At 37.9% G+C, this 21,578-nt stretch overlaps 1 protein-coding gene across 1 annotated transcript in view; it reads right to left on the reverse strand.

The window, feature by feature from the left end:
- The window catches only part of NTRK2 (neurotrophic receptor tyrosine kinase 2), a 192,293-nt gene that overhangs the window by 60,656 nt on the left and 110,059 nt on the right, over nt 1–21,578 (reverse strand). Inside the window, exons 17-18 of the mRNA XM_088130010.1 lie at nt 20,737–20,745; nt 13,029–13,217 (exon numbers count right to left, since the gene is read on the reverse strand). Of these exons, the coding sequence (XP_087986136.1) occupies nt 13,029–13,217; nt 20,737–20,745 (198 nt within the window). The remainder of the gene's footprint in view (nt 1–13,028; nt 13,218–20,736; nt 20,746–21,578) is intronic.

Consider the following 21,578-nt stretch of genomic DNA (forward strand, 5'->3'; position numbering starts at 1 on the left):
CAGAGGTATCAGGGAACCACCAGACAATTTTTAGGATATGGTATGAGGCTTGGAGTTTGGGGGACATCAGAATATCTTCAGATTGTGCCACTCTTTCTCACATACAAGTATAACTGTGATGAGCCTATTTAGTAAATTCCTGGCATTTTACAGGAACTGTAACCAAGGCAAAAAAGACACAGTTTGTGCCCATCAGAAGGGGGAGCTTGGCTCCTGTAGTGCTGGCACTTGTGAAATGGCTCTTTTGAAGCTATAAGGCTGAAAGGTGAATGCCTTGATGGAAGAACAAGACGTATTGATGGAAAATTCAAAGGAATTTTGAAGATTTGAGGGAATCAGAAGAGGAGAAGAAATAAGTAAAGAACTTTAATAAAGCAAAAGAACAAACAGCTCATCAATGGACATTCTAACTGTGTAGTTAGAATGCAATTGATGGGATTGGTGGTGGCCATGCCTAGTCATGTGATGTTCATGAGGGCAGGACTCTTACCAAATAATTCTATAAACTCTGGAAGGTTCCAAATAGGGATCTATATAGGCACATAACCAATGTTTGTGATTCATAGAGAACCCAATGAAGAATTGCAAAATACCTGATAAGTCACTTAACTTTGTCTAGATGAGACTTCCACAAGTGGTGACTCATAGATAGATTGGAATTGGCTTCCATAATCTCCCAGCCAACATAACCACTATTGGATGAGGTTTGTGGGAACTGAAGTTCAATGCACCCGGAAGTTACTAGTTGGGGATATTAACGAAATTGTATGTAAAATATAGGTTGCTTAGCTCAACAAATTCATATTACTATTATCTAATATGACTGAATTTAAATGTCCAGAGTCAGCATCATATTTATGTATTAGCATCTACCCTTTCTGGTTAAAAAATTAAACAACTTTTTTCCCAGTAACATTATGGGCAAAGTCAAAAGAATTAAACAAATGATACCTGGAACAATCAGTTTGTAAAATTAGAAAAGATGGCCTGAAGTTTCTAAGATATCATAAGCCATTATCACCATATTACAGAAAGCCTTTTTTCTGACCCTTTTTCCAACTGACAAGAATTGGCCAGATCCTGCAAAGTAAATTACTGAGGTTAATGACAAAGTGGATATTTACTATTTACCTATCATCTTGGATCTGATCCAGAATGAGAAAGCTGGATACTTCTTTTCTTTTCTTTTCTTTTTTAACTAAAAGCTGGATCACTGGGATAACATGATCCTGGCCTGATCCTGAGACTTGGTTGGGTGAAGCAGGGGTCAGCATAACATGGCTTGCATTTCAGATAGCAAGCTATCAGCAGTGACAGGTAGACAGAGTCACTGCATTTTCTGCTTTGAAACAACAACGACACCAATCACAATCCTATTAGTGCAATATCCAGAAAGCAATCATCTACTGGTAAGAGTAGGGAAATGGGAAATGCTGTAGGGATTCCAACACAGGGAAATGGGAATGCTGTAGCTCGACTGCCCATCTTGCTTCCTGAGTGGGCTTGCTGGAGGCACTTGCTGCATTGAGGTTCCCCAGCTGTTAGTCCAGGTGGATTTGAATATGCATGATGATGTGGCTGTCTCTGGAATAGAAGCATCTCATGGATCTGTCTCAGTTAATAACTGGCAGTATTTATATCCCATGCATATATTTGATCTGGTATTTGCTCTTAGGTTGGAGAATGTTCTGAAGGTAGAGGTCACCTTTTCATTCATTATGATGAAAACATCAGTTGACAGAGTTGAGATTCAGTGAGGCACCATATCTTTGCAGAGGCAGGGGACTATGAAGGAAAAAGATTACCATAATACATTCTAATCTGGATTCAAGCCTTGGTACAGCACTGAAAACCCCTTAGTCTACCCTGGAACTGAAAAAGAACATGTGTCCCTCTTGAATTTCTCAGTGGCTTTCAATATCATTAGTAGATGCTATTTTTCTGGCCCATCTTCATTGGACGTACTGAGGGGAACTGTTGTATGGGGGATCCTGTATAATAAGTTCCCAAAATATGATGCTAGGGGATACTTAATCAACACACCCGTACACATACACAGACACACAAACACATCCCAATAAAGAGCCTGTTCAGGGCTTTTTTTAGGATTTGGGTTTTTTAAAGATAGCAATGGGAGCAGTTTGCCTCTCAAAGGCTATCCATTTCCACTCTTAAAACCCCGGGGGGGGGGAGGAATGGGAGAAATAATGGGCAACATTTAAAGGTGGCTCCCCTATTGTGGTTGATATTGTGAATGATATACTTACTCTATCCATTTGTGGTTTGTGTGCTCTAATTTTATAATATTTTAATTTTTAATCATGATTGTCTATATTTTTATAATGATTGTTTTTATAATGACTGTTTTTATATATTGTTGTTTTATTTGATTCTTGTATGCTACCCAGAGTCATTTCTTGTGAGATGGGTGGCTATATAAATTTGATAAATAAATAAATAATAAAATAAGTATCACTGAATTATCCTCTGGAAGTTCAGGAAGCTCTTCTGACAAAGAGGATATCTTTTCCAGTTTTGATTGATCCACCGTGTTGACTCCAGCCAACAGATTACAGAAGGTTACCAAGAATTATGTATGATTTATGCTTGGCTAAATCTCAGAAGCCATGACCCACTTGAAAAAACTATGTTGGGAGGCACAGTTTAGGGCCCACACCATAGTTCTTATTGAAGCTCCATCCATTACTAGTTTGTTTCTAAGTAATACTCAAGGTGCTGGCTTTCAAAAGTAGCTTTTGCTGTGTGTGTTTTTTAAAAATTGGTTCAAAATAAATGAAGTAAATCAATAATAAACTTTAGTCACAATAAAAAGGTATATGGCATATCTGCTGTGCATCAAAAGAAAGTCTCCAGATCTCAGCTGATTTACAGTTTTAATCAGATTTATCTCCTATTTTCCTGGTTAGGCATTTTAGTGACTATTAATTTAAATTCATTTATCTTAAGACAGCCAAAAGCACCTGTTTACCAACTGGCCAAACATCTGCTTAAAAAAAGAGTTTTTTAGTGGGTCTGTCAGTCACGCAGTGAGAAATTGTCCATTAAACTTGTGCATGTAATAATAATAATAATAATTTATTAAATTTATATGCCATCTGGCTCCCAGCAACTCTGGGCAGTTAATTAATTCCTTGTTATTGGGCACCCTAACTCTCAGAGAGTTATGTGATTATTTAATGTCAAACTAGAAGACATATTTGAATTGTACACATGGATTTTCAGTGTCTTCCTTTCAACCCCACACCCATCTTTCAAAATGGGCATGAAATAACAAGAAAAGTTCAGTTGTGCCTAACTCCATCTACTCTTCCCTTAATTCACATGGAAAAATCTACATATCATGGAGTTTCTTTCTTTACTGTCTTGTGTATATATGTGAATATTAATAACATGAGGATGGAACTTGGAAAAGAGGCAGTTTTAAAACTCAGGTGCATTTAACTACAGGCAGTCCTGGCTTACCAACCATTCGTTCAGCAACCATTCAAAGTTATAATGGTGCTGAAAAACAAGACTTACGACTGGTCCTTGAAGTTGTGGCCGTTGCAGCATCCCCATGGTCATGTGATTGTGATTTGGGCACTTGGCAACCAGCTTGCATTTATGATGGTCTCAATATCTGGTGGTCACATGAAGGGGAAGCTGGCAGGAAGTCACAAGTCACGTGACATCACACTTGATGATCCATGGTGATTCACTCAATGACTGCAGCCAGAACTGAGGAAACTGATGTCCTAAGTCAGCATAGTCATGTAGTGTCACACTTAACAACCGTGCCACTTAGCAACGGAGTTGCCAGTCCCTATTGTGGTTCCTAAGTTTACTCTAGAGGTCTGGAAAATGCAGCTTATTAACTTGAAAATGTATGAACCACCAGCTCAACTGTGTCCATCAGGAGAAGATGGGTCAAAAACATCAAGACAATTGTCACAGAGGTGCAGTTGAAGTCCTAACCCTTTGTACCTTTGTATGTGAGTGTGCACCAATGCATATACAAAAGGGACAGGACTATCTTGATCTTGTTATTCCCTCCCTATGGATGCTAGTGCACCCCAAATTGGGTTGTTTTTGAAATAGTAGCATTAAAGTCACATGGTCAGCAGCATAAAAAACTCTAAAATTCAAAAACCCAACCCACCATATCCCATATGCATGAATGCACTTCCTCAGTGAAAGTCACTGACCAGGAAGAGTAGTAAAAGATACAGTGACCATTCCAAATGCCTTCTGTGCCTTAACTCAACTTCTGCAGATCTACACTCCAGGTATGAAGAAAGGAATATCCTTAATAGCTTTAATTGCCTGAGATGTGGCACAGCAAAATATTGTTTGAATTTAAGACATCAGTGAATAAAAGCAAACACTGCAAGACATTGGAGTGTCTTCCTCTTTATCTGCCTCTATTGCCACTCTTTCTCCCTGCAACTTTTAAAGACTAATATTCCACATCGACATGTTCACAGAGTGACTCTTTTAAGCATATTGTTCTCCCTGCCTTGGCAAAACAAGCCAGTGATTATCTACAATCTCTATTTCTCTCTTTTTCAAAGGAAAGCTTGGGTCAAAAAGTACTCATTTATAATGAACTGTGTGTGGCTGTAAGAGCAGTCAGGACCAGGAGACCTGGAAGAACACATCAAATAGAAATTTAAATGTGCCCTGTTTATTATGTTACCTCAAATGTTTTGCTAAATACAGAGGCAAACTCTAAATGAGCAACAGTTAATTTGGTCAGCCACTGCCATGTCAGTGATCAGCTAAGCTCATTGTATGAAGGATCAAAGGCACATAGGATGCTTCTAATATAGCTCCTACCGCAAGGTTTCACCTTACAAGCAAACATATATGTCCATGTATTGTCGAAGGCTTTCACGGCCGGCATACGATGGCTGGTGTGGGTCTTCTGGGCTGTGTGGCCGTGTTCTGGAAGTTTTGTTTCCTAACATTTTGCCAGCACCTGTGACCGGCATCTTCAGAGTGCAGGAGCACTGCTCCTGTCTGTGCTCCTGCACTCTGAAGATGCCGGTCACAGGTGCTGGCGAAACGTTAGGAAACAAAACTTCCAGAACACGGTCACACAGCCCGGAAGACCCACACCAGCCATATATGTCCATGGTCTGTTGAGAGGATGGTGGCTGGGAGCTGCTTCTCTGGTCAGCAGTGTGCAATGCACAGGATATAAGTTTGCAATTTAGTTCACTGGCAAATAGTTTTTATTCAGTCCATGTCTGGGGAATTCTGCCCAAAATTATTCCAAAGGGAATACTTTTTTCTATGAGGAAATGCAATGCTTGAAGATTTAAAAAGTATATATTAGAAGGAAGACGGATAAAATTGTTGAACTTGACAGATATAGGGCTCTTCCTCACTGCCATGTCAGTGTGCTTTCCTCCTGTCCTTGAGTCAGGAGGAAAGTATATTGGCACAGTAAATTATGCTGTAACTATAGCCTGATTTCATTGCATCTTAGCAAGAAGGCTGGGCAGTTTTGCTGCCCACTCACAATTTCATATCAGGCAGTTTCAAGGCAGCGATTGGTGGATTTCCTCTGTCCTTCTATCTACTGGCAGGAGATCTATCATCCCATGAAATGATGCCATCTCAAGGTCATCCGATCAGAAGATATATATACTTATGTCAAAACACCACCCCCACCCCCACCCCACAGGTCTGCCTAAGTAATTGGAAGAGTTGGTTTGAAATATAAAGCAGAGAAGCTGGAATTAGAGAGCTGTCAATGTTATTGTACTTCTGGAGCTTCTCCCAACTGGAGCCAATTTCCCCCATGAACCTATTTTGGTCAGGGAAGCAGCCTCTTCTCTCGCACACCCTCATTCTACTTTGTGTATGTGAGTGTGTGTTTATCAAACACTTTACCTACTTTATGATCTCCCCAGCACATAGACACACCCAGACACACAGAGACTCACACATAATGTACACTCATATCAAACACCTGGATTCCTGGGTGATGAGTTCAGTGTTCCAGAGCAAAGAAGAAAAAAAACAGGTGTTCAGTCTCTCTTACAACCAAGTGTAAAATAGCCAAGGCCAGGGCCCAACAGCTGGATGGGGACAATGTGTTTCTGTAGCCCTTGCTAAACCACCTGGAACAGTTCCTTACTGCATCATCCCCATGATCCCCTATATCCTCCATTCTTCATGGAATGTTTTGTGTTGGGAAAAGAAAGAAAGTACCACTTCTACACTGGAACAACAAAAGGTGGATTAGTGGTGGGCTCAAATACAGCAGAGTGTTTTTATATTGCAGCAACCAGGATGTGAGGATGAGCCCATCAAACAAATCATACTCAGAAGTAAACGTCCACCTTTTTTTGCAAAGCACTTTCCTTAGCTCCCACCGAGGAATTCTTGATATAATTTCATACTCTGAGGATGAATTTTTTTTCAGATGTGCATGGGCAAATCTGGCTACCAATAAGGATTTTTGATACATTACTCTCAATAAATAAAACACGCAATCTTAACACTTCTTTGTTTCAAACATTGATACAATTGCAAAAGTATTCTCTGGGTGCACACTGATCTCCTGATATGCACCAGGAGTGTTACTTTCTAGGATACCCATATGACATGCATGATTGCTTGGACATTCCATAAATTTCTGGAAAATACTGATGAAGAGAAAGCTCCATGCCATTGACATGATAGAAAGAAAATTAGACCTCTTATTCACCTTGCATCAGAAATTGCCAAATTTCTATTATGTTTTTGTTTTTTGTTTTTTAAAAAAAACCCTGATCCCTCTCCTCCAGACTGGAATATTAAAGTGGGGAGTAATGTAGAATAATTTCTTCAGATCTCTGCATTGTGTGGAATAATCTATTGGGCTGAATTACCCAATACATAGTTTCTCTTGAAACTGCAGTATCTGGATCCCATCTGAAAATAGGACATTAAGCTTTGGAACTTACAGTTTTTTGTTTTTTGTTTACTAGTACACCTCCTTCAAATTAACCCCCAGCTCTGCTTTTCATGTTCATTCTCTGTGACTGACTCAAAGGACCTGTGTGTTCCAATAAGGGCTTGAGACAGATTTTGCATATGTTTAAATAAGAGGAACGCCCAACAGCTCTGGGATCTGTCTTGCATTTTGAGAAGTTAATTTCATTATGTCTATAAAAATTCTCCAGCATTCCAGCTCAAGACTGTTAGAACTTGTAGACTTGGGGAACAATGATATTGTTCTCTTGTCCAAATCCTCCCCTAATTTTTTTTTTTAAATCCAACCTGATAAAGAGCTTTGGAGAAATCAAAAGATACTTTATGATCTTGTGCTATTCTAACAGGAGGAGGGGGGGGGAGGAGGAGGAGGAGGAAGTGAAGAAGAAGAAGGAGAAGAAGGAGAATCCAACAATATTCCATATACTAATATGTTACTCATTATGTTGCTTCTGATTGTATCACTGTAGAAACAATCCTTTGGAAGCAACAGCATTACTATTATAATTGAACACCAGCTTGTCAACAACAAGACTGTTGAATCAACAATTGCTTTTATTCCAGACTCTCCTCTGGAACTCTTGCCAGAGGCAAGGAACATAATGCAAGTACAGACACTTGATTAATTACATGATCATTTGATAACAAATTAGAGAGAAGTTTGACTGATTTATGAATAATTCTGGCTATGTACTGTTTGATTTACTTCTAGTGTTCTTACCTTAAGGTTTCTGAGATACTTTAATGCAAAGATAATAACAATAAACACAGACACAAATTCATTAGGAATTAAAAATGAAACGGATTTTTTTCCACCGCAGTTTGCAGACTTTTTTTTTTCTTCCCTTCAGCTTACACTTGTCATTAAAGTAAAATTCCAAAGAAGCAAAGTAATCATACCAAATCATACTAACAGATATTAGAACAACTTGAATAATATCCTCATTTTATGCGTTACGCTGGATAAATCATACAAACAGACAATGTACACCCTAAGTGTTCAACACATAAAAGGGATACCTAGATGAGTGCAGTAGTATGTACAAGGACTTCCACGACACTAAAACCCTGGTCACCCTGAAGGCCAGACTGTATGAAAGTCCCTATGTACATATAGGTATATTTGTGTAGGACCCCCTTTGAGGAAATGAACTCAGTTCATGGGAGTGGGGGCATGGCCAGCAGGACGCACAAGCACTAGAGGCAGAGCACAGTCCTGTTCCCTTTCTCCTCTTGTTCACTGAAAGCATGAAAAGGTTCATCAGAACTGCACTATGGTCCATCTGAAACATATAGAAACAGTAAACATAACAGTGGCAACTGTAATAATAATGGTGATGAAATGGATTTTAATTAATGGGTAATGTATATATTTGATTCAATATGTTCACCAAGAAGGACCAGAGATTCCATTTATTGGAAAATATTGGCAGCAGCCACATATTGGATGCCAGAGTAGTTCTGAAAGAATGGGCTTGTTTGAATCAAAGGAGATTATCTGGATGAGCTGAAGCCACTTGTCTATTTATACATACACAATACACAATCTGGGTGGACAACTTTTGTGCACAACTGAGGTGGCAACCACATTGCAAATTTCTCAGAAATATGATAATTGACAGGGAATTACTTTGTAATTTATGTTAGTTTTGGAATTCAACTTGAATAAATTATCTAGAAGTTTGGATGGAATGAATTTCTTCTCCACCCCTTGTGCTTGTTTTTCCCTGTACTGAGGACAAACATTTCGTCTTCCTTGAACAAGATCAAGAAAAAACAAGTTGTAGGAACAGACTTCAGTGTGTAGAAATATTTACTCTGGTTGGATGAACGTAATTAAGTAATAAAATTAAAGTAATAAAAAGTTTACAGATAAAGAGCAGGTGTTTGGTTTTGCTTTTTGAAAAATCTGGCTTATTTTGTGATATCCTGTAGATGCTTGACAACAGTACTTTAAAGTAAGATTAGATAAATGCTTGGACTCAAAACTATCTGTGCAATTCCCTGCCTTCCCAATGTCTGATATTCATTAAAAATAGCCATTCTTTGGGAAAAAGGGAAGGGAAGGGAAGGGAAGGGAAGGGAAGGGAAGGGAAGGGAAGGGAAGGGAAGGGAAGGGAAGGGAAGGGAAGAGAAGAGAAGAGAAGAGAAGGGAAGGGACTACTCTCACTGACTACTATTGAAAATTACATGTTGGGGAAAAAATGAACTTTGAAAGGGTTATCCAACATGACAATTTCGAACGGCTTTAATTACATAATGTGCCTTTTAAATTGTTTTCCTAACTTTCTTCTTCTTTTACTTTAAGTAGTAGAAGTAGTATTTTTATTGGCATGAGCTTAGGTTCTCCAAGTTTGGGTCACAATTTCTACTTGCTTCCTTTTCTTAGCAAGGACATAAGAGTTCCATAAACAATCAACAACATTATATTCTTTAAATTATTATTTATGGCTATCGAATAAGCCATCCTTATTTTGAAGTAAACTTATTGGATACTCGCATACCTATTTATTTTGCAAACTGTTTAAATGCACGTGTTGAAATCCGTCATGTGAAAAATACTGATACAGCTGTTGTAATTTGTTCTAAGTGTAATGTATTTCATGGGTTAAGATTTTTAACACAACTGAAATAGGCAAAACATTCATTTCTACAAGCATGACAACTAATACCTATTGATCATGTGAACCAATACTATTACTGGATATTGGGGATCCACTGACACTGATTACAGATAGCTTGGTTCAGCTCAGCAACATCCACCAGGGTGGTCAAAACAGGAAAGATGCCAGTTGTGGCACTCCAACCCAAGTCCCACCCCTTTTTATGTACATTGATATTACACAAATATACAAAGGGGTGGGGGTTCAATCAGGTTTCAAAACTACCCTCTTGCCTGTTTTGACCCATAGATGCCACTGGTTCAGCTTCTCTTGGAAATAATAGCACATCTCTGGCATCTCTACCAGCATGGGAGTATCTGTAGAGGTATATACTGTAGTGAAGTTCAGTACATATTTCATTTTTATTTTATGAAGTTGTAAATTTATATAATTGAAATGAATTAAAAGTTGACTAGAGACTGCCTGAGTGTGCATCAGTATATTGCATGTGGTTCCATTTAATGGAATGTCGGTAGTCTCTAGGTTAGTGTTTAGATTACAGATCCCAGCTTGCATAAACAAGTGTGAGCATGCTGGAGTAAAAATGGGTTTTGGCTACACTTGTGGCCTACTGCCCAAAATGTGGCAAAACTGATCAGTATTGTTCATACCGTTAGCAGGACATGCTGCAGATACCATGGGTATGAACAAGGCATGTAATCTAAACATTATCAATATTTCTAAGAAGCATTATGTTGAAAATCTTGGGTGACTAAAGTGTGATGGATCACAGATAGTGATCTATGACCCAGTAATGATGAACATGGCTTTTCAGTTAGGGTTCAGATCTGAACGCAGACTGAAACAGCACTGGTCACTTTGGTAGATATCTTTTTTAAGGACTTGGGTGGGTCAAGTACAATCTTCCTGATCCTGTTATATCTCTTGGCTGTGTTCAGAACCACTGACCATGCTGTTGTCCTGGTGAAGGTTGGGGTGGGAGACTCTGCTTTGCTCCTTCCTGGTTGGACAGTTTCAGCCATTATTTATTAGGGAGCAGCAGCTGAGCCCTTGGCTCCTCCAATGCTCTCTCCATGCTATTTAAAATCTACATGAAAACCCTAGGAGAAGTCATTATCTGGTATCTAAAGGCTGTGAGGAACTGGATGACAAAACTAAACCAGGAGCCTCCAGCAAAGTTAATGGAATGAAAAACAAAAGTGATGAAAAGATTTGGGATGAAATTGAAGGGATAGAATGCATGGGAGCGACAGTGGTGTGATATTCCTCTGAATGCTGTAAATGTTTGTGTCCAAAAAAAGTGGATGAGAAGGAAGGCATCAATGCTGTGAAAATATTGAAAAATGATAAGGCTGCAAGTGAAGGTAGAAAACATTAAAATATGGATGTGGTTTGCTTATGGAATGGCAGTGTAACTTGTTTCAAGTGTGCATGAAGGTTGCATCTGTGCCTGACAACTGAAAGAATGCTGTTACTTGTCTCCTGTACAACAAGTAAGGGAACATGTGGAAATGCCAAAATTAGAGGGGGATTAGTTTGTCACCTTGCCCAGTTTGCCTGTAAGTGTGTTTGGCAGAATTCTGGCCATAGAGGTGAGAGTGAGCAAAATTTGGGAAACGCAGTTCACTTTATGCTGAAAAGATTCTTCTGTTCAGCAGGTGATGGTGAACCATATAGACATGAGAAGCCTTGTACATTTGTTGATTTAGAGAATGTGTGTGATAAAAATATGTAAGCTTAAATTATGGAATGTGCAAATGTGGAGTTGAGGGTTAGTTCCTAATGCACTAAGGGCATTGTATGATGGAAGTAAAGGATGTGTGAAAATAAATGGCATGCTTAGCAAACATGCAGCACTGAGTAAGGGTTAAGACAAGGATATATGATGTCCTCTTGGTCATTTAAATGCATTTCAAATGTATTTATGGGTAAATGTTTAAGAAATGCTTGCAGTGATGGTAGAGGTGTGTTCACTGGGGATGTGAATATTTGTGTACTTATGTATGCAGATGATGCAATATTGTTGGTTGATATTCTCAATGTTAGACTTTGGGATGGATCTGAACATGCTTAAGTCAGAGACCATCATAGTTGGTCAGAGAAAATGGAGTGAAGGGTTGTAAGTTAAAGATAAATGGCAAAAACCTGAGCAAGTTCACTAAAGATGAGATGGAAAATTTTAAGACATGGAAATGCTGGTGGAAAGGTAGGATGTGGTGTATTGTAAGGGAAGAATGTTTGTCAAAATAAGTGAAAATCACTACATGAAAGAAAGTGATTTTGCCCACTTAGTTATATAGAAGTAAGAGTGTGTTAGGAAAAACATAAGAACACAGGGTAATGGGGTCCTAAAGAAGGGTATGTGCTAAAGGAGGAATAGGGTCAGGGCTGCTGAAGGAGTGTGCATTCAGTCCAAAAGTGAATGACCATCGCAAAAGAAAGAGGTTGTATGCCATGTATGAGGACTGAACAGCAAAACAAATATGGATGAAGGAAGAAGGGTTGGGGGAAAGAAGGGAAGGGAAGGGAAGGGAAGGGAAGGGAAGGGAAGGGAAGGGAAGGGAAGGGAAGGGAAGGGAAGGGAAGGGAAGGGAAGGGAAGGGAAGGGAAGGGAAGGGAAGGGAGTTGTGGTCAGATGGAGTTGATGAAATCCTCAAAAAGAGAGAGGTAAGAATTTTAAAGAAGAAAAATCAATGTATGATTCAGTGCATGGATGTGGTGGAAGCAAGGATGATTTTCAAGGAAGGAAGGTATTGAAATGTATTGAGAATGCTGCTGATGTAAACTAGCAATATTTTATTTATTTTCTTATCTTATGCCATTAATTTCCTTGGCTCACAATTTCTTACTGCTCATCCCCCAAAGGGATTAGGTGATAGAAATGTGTGTACGTCTGCTAGTGGCTTTACCTCAAAGTCTATGCAGTCAACTATTCTTTTTATCCACTCAAATATCTCTGATGTCATCTGAAACATGTATCACAGTTTGGTCCCAATTTGACCTTCATTGTTCAGCAGATTTAACAACCACTAAATCTTACTTCACCTACTAAATTTGCAGTTACATTCATGCAAAAAACACATTTTAAACTTTAGAGGTCAACATGTATTAAACATCTGGCCAAAGAAATAAAAGATAATTAGAATTAATGTATTGGATTTATTCCATTTGAAAATGTTAACTTTGAGGCAATCTTAGCCACACTTAATAAAATAGGCCTTATTAAGCTCCATGGTGTGTAATCTGAATAAACAAGCTTATGGTTGTATGGATAGCTTGTTATTTAGCATTCATAATCAATATCAGAAAGGGGAAGAAATCAGCCATAAATCATATATGCTTGGGGAGACACCTATTTATTTATAGACATACATACACACACACAAATATATATATATATATATATAAATTTGTACTTACATGTGTCAGGCTTGAGTTGACTATTCGTAATTCCAAAATATTGAGGATTTTCAATTACAGGAATCTTTGTCATTCCAATAATTACTGCATCTGGGCCACCCTCAGAAGAAGATGGCGTGTTACTTCCATTAGAGATGTGATGAAGAGGACTTGCTGAATCGTCGTCATTGCTGATAACTGAAGAAGGGCCTAAAGTTAGAAACAAAGATTCCCCTGTAACTTGGCATAGTTCTTCCCTCCCTCTGCTGTCACTTTGGCATTCAAGAGACCAAGACACTTAGAAATTACACTCTATGACCTTATCTTCAGCACCACCTGGGTAGGACGCCTATCAAGGGAACTGAGAGCACTTCTGCACAGCCATTGGCCTCCCCCTTCAAAATTTGGAAGCAGGTTTGCGCCACTGTAGTAGTGTCCCTAGTGCACCTACATTCTCCCACAGAGCCACCCAATACTCCCTCCAGCAGCTAATGGAAAAGTGCAAAAAATAGCTGCCAGTTATTGACCAGCCCCCAGCCCTCAAGGCTCTTTTTCCCTTCACCATGTTTTGGCACTGAAGGAAAAAATAGGAACCTAATTGGCCATTGAGGTGGACCAATAAAACTGTCCTTCATGGCTGGGGAGGACAGAAGGATGGAGATAGATAGATAGATAGATAGATAGATAGATAGATAGATAGATAGAATACATGAAGATAGAGAAAAAAGAAAGTACAAAAAGCACTAAGAAACAACTAATAAATAATAACAAACTAAACAGAAAAAAGAAAACTGTAAGCAATCTAAGCAAATTATATATGTATGATATGTTAAACATATTAAAATTCTATTTTAAAGGCAAAAAAATTAGCAATGCTTTAATGTTGTAAAATATCATGAAAGCTGTGCCAAAGGGAAACATATTGCATCATTTTTCTGATTAGTGGAAAAATGTATTTTCAAAAATGGATAGATTATACATCTCCTGAATCCAGTCCTTAATATCTGGAATAATACTTTTGTTGCTGTCATCGTCATCGTCATTGTCACCACTACCACTTTAGCAAGTATTCAGGATATAAGTTTAATTAGGACAGGAGGATGGTGAAGAGGCACCATTACATTCTGGCTATGGGAGGGAGGGTGGAAAAGCCAGCATCCAGGAATTCTCACCGGTGGAAAATCCCCTGTGCTGGAGCTCCATCAGACACATTACAAAACTAGTTTCACAATATTTTGTTTTGAGCAGGAGATGAGCATGGTTGTCTCACATGCCCAAGACTCAAGCATTGGGTGCCATATGCCAAGCCGATCAGTGCAGTCCTTGTGTTAGAAGATTGTTCAACCACCCAGCTCAGCCCTGATTGATTAGTGTCTCCACACTTCCTGACAAGGACTCTTCATCAGTCCTACTTGGCAAGGTGGGACTTTCTAAATGAAAACATGAACTTTCCCTAATACAGTTCTTTTCTGCTTTTAGGTGTTGATGATAACATGGTGAACTAGAAGCAAGCAGTACTTAATAATTAAATCCCTGTACCACTTTTCCTCAAGTAAGAATTGTGCAAAAACATAAATTGTAAATTAGTTAAAGTGGAACGTATTGCAATAAAATATGACAGCAACACCTCAAACTACAAGAATGGATTGAATAAGAAAAGGAGGTTGGCTTTTTTTCCTGACCTTACTGCCTCACAAATTTCCACAAGAATTTCTTCAGCCCTGCAAAGTTTTGGGACTGCAGGGTGAATGTGGAAGTTGTTTCACGGGTGCTGTTCATTGTTGGATAGGCTCCACTGGCTTTTTCCCAAACACTGAGCAAACATCATCAAAAATAGCATGCTTGCACATGCAACACACACACGCACACACATGCACAGACAAATTACAAGGGAGACAGAGTAATTATTTAAATTAAAATACCTAGCTAAATAAAAATGTCTTAAACAGGTGCTGAAAGTTGGTACAACATGTATCTCTTTGAGAAAGACATTCCAAAGCTGAAATAGCACCACTGGAGGGGGAAAAAAAACCAACTTCTGCTTTGTGAAAACATAATGCACTTTCCATAAAGAAGACTCCTCAGCCAAAGGTCTTGTACTTCTTCCCCAAGATCCATTCTCTATGAACCACTAATAATGTACTGTATTTCTAAGAATTTCCACAAGACAAGAAGGAATGCTTATTTATCTACAGTAGCTGAGTATGCTGCCGACAGTCAAGGCATCTTGAGGAGTTACAATAAAACATAGCATCAGAATTTAAAATGTAACATTAAGATGGTAACAGAAAATCAACATTAAGTTATAATTTTCAAATCTAAACATTCAAGGCTTTTGACTGCAATAGTCCAAATGTAGTCCTCATTAAACCCATTAAACTAAGACCCTTTATGATATCACAAGCCCTTTATTCATGTTAATACTGTAATGCCTATAAATATTCAAGGGTTAATCATAGTCAAGAACAGAAGAAAAATGCTCCTAAATAATTTACGCTCTCTAGAAAAAGCTGCTCACTGGGTATTCTGCAGCTCAGTGCCTAAAGTACATAACAAGATGGCAGAAAAACACCCAAAGAAATGCAAATTATTTTTTCCTATGTTACCTTGTCTTTAGGTAATTATTGGCTTTCTGACACTGAAACTGTAGACATTTCAAAGTTGCAGTGACACTAGCCAGCAAACAATACACATTTAGACTGAAGCACATTCTTAAAATAAAAATGGAGCACTAAAGGCCAGGTTAAAGTTAAGCTCGGCTTCTGATGACTTCATGGATGCTGCAGTGTAACTTTTTTGGCAATGATAGGGAAGCCATTCCACACTAACGAATTATTCTGGAATTCAGACCTAGCCAGACTTGATAGTCATTGAGTTGGATATGTATAGATGTATGTGTGTGTGAGAGAGAGTGAGAAATTGAAGGAGTGAATTAAGCATTTAGAGCGTGTACTATATTTCAGAAAGAGAACAATAAAAGTTGCGAGCATGCATTTGTTTTTACCTGTCCTGAGTCTCTGGATAAATTATAACAACAAGTAGAACTGGAGATATTGCCTGTTTATGACCTTCCATAAGACCCGTATGGGCATGTGATGAGATACTATAAAGGAACATTTGTCATTTCTTGTCCAGATGAATGATCCTAATACAACACAACTCTTTGTAAGGATGAGAGTTGAACAAGCAATGTAGCTGAAAATATACAGTTTGAATTCCAAACGATTTTCAATATTATATCCATACATACAACATTTAATTTAATTATTTCAGGATGTATATGCCTTTCAGAGTAAAAGTATCCACAAGATCAGTTACATAGCCCCTATCAAATAGACCGGAAGCCCCAGATATTAAATTCTAAACAAGCAAGCATACGAGAAGTGTTTACATCTCAAAGGTGACCAAACACTTCAAGAACACCAAGTGTTTGTGGAAGATTGCTTCAGATGTCAAGCTTCTAGCATGAGATCTTTTGAAAGATCAGGTGAATTTGATGACATATAGGGAAATTGGGAATCAGGTGATTCAGGGTGGAAGGGTGCCTGAGGCTGGAAAAGGTTGCCAAGTTTTGTATCATTTGGCATGGCTCTACAGCAGGTGACAGCAGCTGGCTGATCTTCTCTGGGCAGGATCAACTCAAGTTAGCACTTGGAGGGAATACCTGCAGGGAATCTCAGGGCTGTACCCTAGACTGGAAAGTTTAAAATAAAAGCATCTTAGAAGAAGACAGTGGCAAAACGCTTCTCTACTGGTGCCAAGAAAACTGCATAATTGTCTCCATGTAGTTACCAGGAACTGAACTCAACTCAAGGCTGTCTTTACCTTATTTTTCTTCTAAATAATAAATTGTAGTAGACTCAACCTTACCTTGTGTTTCCTTGACATGGAATTCCTCTCATATAGAGGATTATTTGGTGATTTTATGTTCCTGTCTCTACTGCCTACGGAAAGTACAGCACAGGTGATAACAGGAGGTGTTTATATGGGCTTAATGTATAATTGTGTAAGTGGAAAATCTTCAACAAAGGAACTATTGTATTGTAAGGTTTCACAAGAAGAGAAAGAAATCCTTCCAAACAAAACTGGGATCACGTAAGAATGGAATGAGTTTTCAGAGTTTGCAGTACTTTTTTTTTTTTTGGTGCTGCCTTTGTTACGCAACAGATGGCAAGAGTCTATGTGTCAGGAGATTGCTAAATATCCATATATTTAAATGCTTAATTTGTCAGCACGCTTGACAAATGAGTAAACTGCCATACACACTGTTTTAATGCTTGCTTCTTTGACAGATGAGCTATTTGACAAAGAGCTACATTCCCATTTACTTAATGCATTGTTAAAATTACGCCACAATCAAAGGGAAAAGCCAAACTCAGTTGAGCAACCGGATTTATGCATGAAGCTTAAAGAACAAAGAACAATTTTTCAGAGAGAATGTGAAAATGCTCACTCTGGACTGAACCAAGTATTCACAGACTTATCGGCTCTCTGAAATATAGACCAGGGACTCTAGAGGCAAAGGGCAAAGGGCATCTTTTTGCTTTACCCCAATGCTGAAATGGCACCATGTCAGGCTTAAGTGGGGGCTAGCTAATTACTCATAAAAAGCTAAAGGAACCATTTGCTATTATTGATTTAGTTTTCACCAATCTAGTTTTGGTGCTCAAAAATTTAAAAAGAAAACATCTTTTAAAACTCTTCGGCATAAAAATATAGCTCATGAATAGTGACCATATTGTGCCTGGGCAGTGGGGGCTAAACTGAGGCTAAAACAACCATACAAGCCAACCACCCTTAAAACACTGAAGGTTTTGCAAAAGCAGAAATGTTGTCTTGGTATATTCATCTGATTTTTTAAAAAAACAGCCCTTTGTTATGTTGAAAAGATGGAAGCCAGCTAAGAATTAGTACTCTGTCATGAACAGAGGAAAGAAAATAGGAGAACATAAATAGTTCAGGACTGAGATTCCTGTCTCTGAGACATTCAGCATTTCTGAGCTCTGCCTCTCTCTGCCACATTCATCATGTGGGTTTTAGCATGGAGCCTAATTGGAATATTTCAAGCCAGAAACTATCTTTCTCAAAAAGGCACAGATTGCGACTGGCCTTTTTGTAGGTGTGAAGTTATGTGGAAAGAACCGTCTCCTGTTACACAAGCCATGCAAAATGCAGAAACAGTCATATAATCTGCCTCCACATTAGCTTCCTGCCTGTTTATATTCCCACATACAACACTGATACTCTGGGGATCTGCCTGCAACAACTTATAATGACAGTACAGTAGTAGCACACTTCACTTGTCCCACTAACACTTTTACGGACCAATACCTACTGCCTGCAGTCACAAGGAGCAAACCTGAAACTGAAAATCCAACACTACTGAATGTCTGTTCTGTCATCTCCACAACGCCCCCCTCCCAACACCAACACACCAATCCCCCACCAAGGAATGTTGGAGGAACTTAATAAAAATGTGGCTGTTAAGATAGCATTGTGTTTTTTTCTTTAAATAAAATACTTCATTTTGCTCTGTATTAAGGCAAAGTAGCACGAGTGGCAGTGTATATGCCTACTGTAGTGTATATGCCTACATACTGTATATGCCTACTCAAAAGCAAGTGCTTAAGCACAGGCTGAAATCTTGCAACCCCTTAAAACCTATATTGCAGTGCTAGCTTTATTTATTCTGCTCTGATGTCACCTTCTAACCTTTAAGTGGCAGAAAATGGATCCTCTATCTTATTTACTCTTAGTTAACTTTTGGCTTGAACTGAAATCTTGAATGAATTGGAAAACAGAATTAAGTCTTCCCTGGGGAATAGTTTAGTAAACTAGACCACATAACTTTAATCCTCTTGACAGTGCTTTTCTTGTATCTGAAGATGATGGCAAGTTCCAGTTCCACCTCAAACTATGCAATGAAAAGCACTTCTTCAGGTATTTTAACCTTCAAGTATTTTAACTTTTGTTAAATTTGCTTCATCTATTCTCTATTTCCTTTAATCAACATACCAACATACTAAGATCTTAATATTAACTAATTAGTTCAAGACTGAAACTATTATCACATAACTAATACTTTGTTGTGAATTGCAGTGGTTCTTTCTTATCTTATATTCAACTTCGGATGAAAAGTTAAATAATCTTATGCTTCCACTGTATACTGGCATATACTGTATACTGGCAATCAATATGGATAGAAGGTTTACATCTCTTTTATTTTCAATACTTTAAGCTTTTTGAATAATAGAATGATAATAACTTTTAATCATATTATCTAAACATTGAACATGTTCTACTGCATTGAAACCTGCTTTGAAATAATACAATCCATCATGATTTGCAACATTACAAAACAGGAAAAAAATATTTTACTGTGTGTCCCACTTTGACTATCACTCTGCCTCTTAAGAGATTGTTCATCTGACATCACTTCCTTCTCCTTTCTTTCCAGGTGCATGCATACCACACAAACACTTTTTTGACTGTCCTCCCAGTAGGATGTGGCTAGCTAGTGCTAGGCTTTGCCTATCCCTAAAATTATTCCCTGTAAATAGTTTTCTTTGCTGCTATTAATTATAAATCTGCTTCACTGATCATTGTTCAGGTTAAATTCCTGCTCTCAAAAAAGTTCACATGTATACCTATAACACTCCAGCTCTGACATGTTTATTATAAGATACATTACAAACAAACCCTCCAATGTAGAGATGGAGTCTTCTGTTGTCCACACATTCAGTGAATGTTTGGAGAAGAGCAGAAGATTGCTGAAGGACACTGAGCAGGACACAGTCAAACTCTAGTAAAAGATAAGACTTTTTCAAGTTGAGTTTGGCTTTATTTCTTTGATTTATTTAATTGATGTATTCTGCCTTCTCAAAATGACTCAAGGCAGTATACTATTAAAAAACAAAGAGAACAAAAATAAACTGTCATAAGCTATAAAGCATGGTAAAAGCTAATACAAAAGTTCTGCCAAGACAATCCAACAATCAATAATACTGAACAGGATCATAAATCTTTCTGGCTCAATGCTTGGGCGAAAAGCCAGATCTTTAAGGCTTGATGAGAAGCAGATAGGGTTGGGGCCTCATGGTTATGTCCAGGTAGCTTCCTTCTTTTTTTTTCCCTTTTGTTTTTCCCTTTTATTGTAATGTTATAAATCTTGATACATTGTACTGTTTCAATGCAGATTTCAATGCAATAATATTTATGTAATATGATTATAAATTAAGGACATTCTATTGTTTAGAAAGCTTAAAGTATTGAAAATAATAAGAAAAAAGTAAAAATTCTATCAATATTAATAGTATTTTAGGATGTCAATATTACAAGCGTAAAATTATTTAACTTTTCATCCAAAATTGAATATAACATTAGAAAGGACTGCTACACTTCATATCAAAGTAGTAATTATGTGACAGTAGTTTCAGTTATATAAAAGTAGTTTGCCATGGCCTTTTCCAGGATATTTTTAAAATGTGCAGTCTCATTACAGTTCTGGGATTCCCTAGTGGTCTCCCATCCAAATGTTAATAGACCCAGCCCTGCCTAGCTACTGAGTTCAGACAAAGGCAGATGCTGTGATCTGCTGAGATAGTCAATCATTGAACCATGATTATGAATATTCTAAAGGGGAAGATAAGACCTGTAACAGAATGTATTTTAGGATTCTCTTTCACTTTATAATAAGGTAGATGCATTATTGGACATACTTCCATACTACTTTCTGAGTCTAAGTTCCATGGCTTGCCTAAATGCTCATTTTCTCTTTCTATACAATCCACATATAAATCTTCTCATTTTGCAATGGCAAAATTGACAATAGATATCCACAATAAAAGTTTAACTAAATTCAAGCAGAAATGGCTTCCTTATATACCCAGAGCACAGCAGATTTAGACATCTGGCACATGGTCTTTAGGACTCAAACAGAAACTAACTGCAATTAGTTTCTTTGTTTGATGCAAAGTTCAAATATCTAAACTGTGGCTAGTGGTTGAGGATACATATGGAAGGGAAAGGAAGGACGTACCACTAAAAAGTAATTAACTTTTTTTTTTCACTATGCTTTTTTTAATTTAAATGTAGCAGAATTTTTTTATATCATCTTGCCTTTTTCCTTTTACTTTCTTTGTATTTCAATATGTGCTTTTCTCTACTTTCTTTGAATTTCAATATTTTAACAATAAACATATGGCTTTTTTTAAAAAAAAAACAACCTCATTTCCTTTGACTCCAGTTAAATACATATCTTGAAAAGCTGAGAGGACAGGATTCCCAGCTATAACTCTTCCAAATTTTCCAACAGTTACTCCTCATCCCTCTTTCCTATCCTCCAAAGGTATCTATGTATCACTGGAGAAGATATAGGCCTTGCATGTTACTACTAATCGCAGCAAGAGGCTATAAATCAAGGGTGGAACATATTCACTTCCCACGTTTATTCCACTTTCTTCCTGACTCCAAAAGTAATTATTTCCTCTTCTTCCTCATAATACAACCATTGTATTACTGACAACAACAACAAAATGATTGTTTTGATACTACCTGTGCCTTCTGATGATA

The sequence above is a fragment of the Python bivittatus genome, unplaced genomic scaffold, assembly GCF_059951505.1.
Source record: "Python bivittatus isolate LINGU-HERP-01145 unplaced genomic scaffold, Pbiv_v1 ctg000850_np1212, whole genome shotgun sequence".
In the NCBI taxonomy this organism is placed as follows: domain Eukaryota; kingdom Metazoa; phylum Chordata; class Lepidosauria; order Squamata; family Pythonidae; genus Python; species Python bivittatus.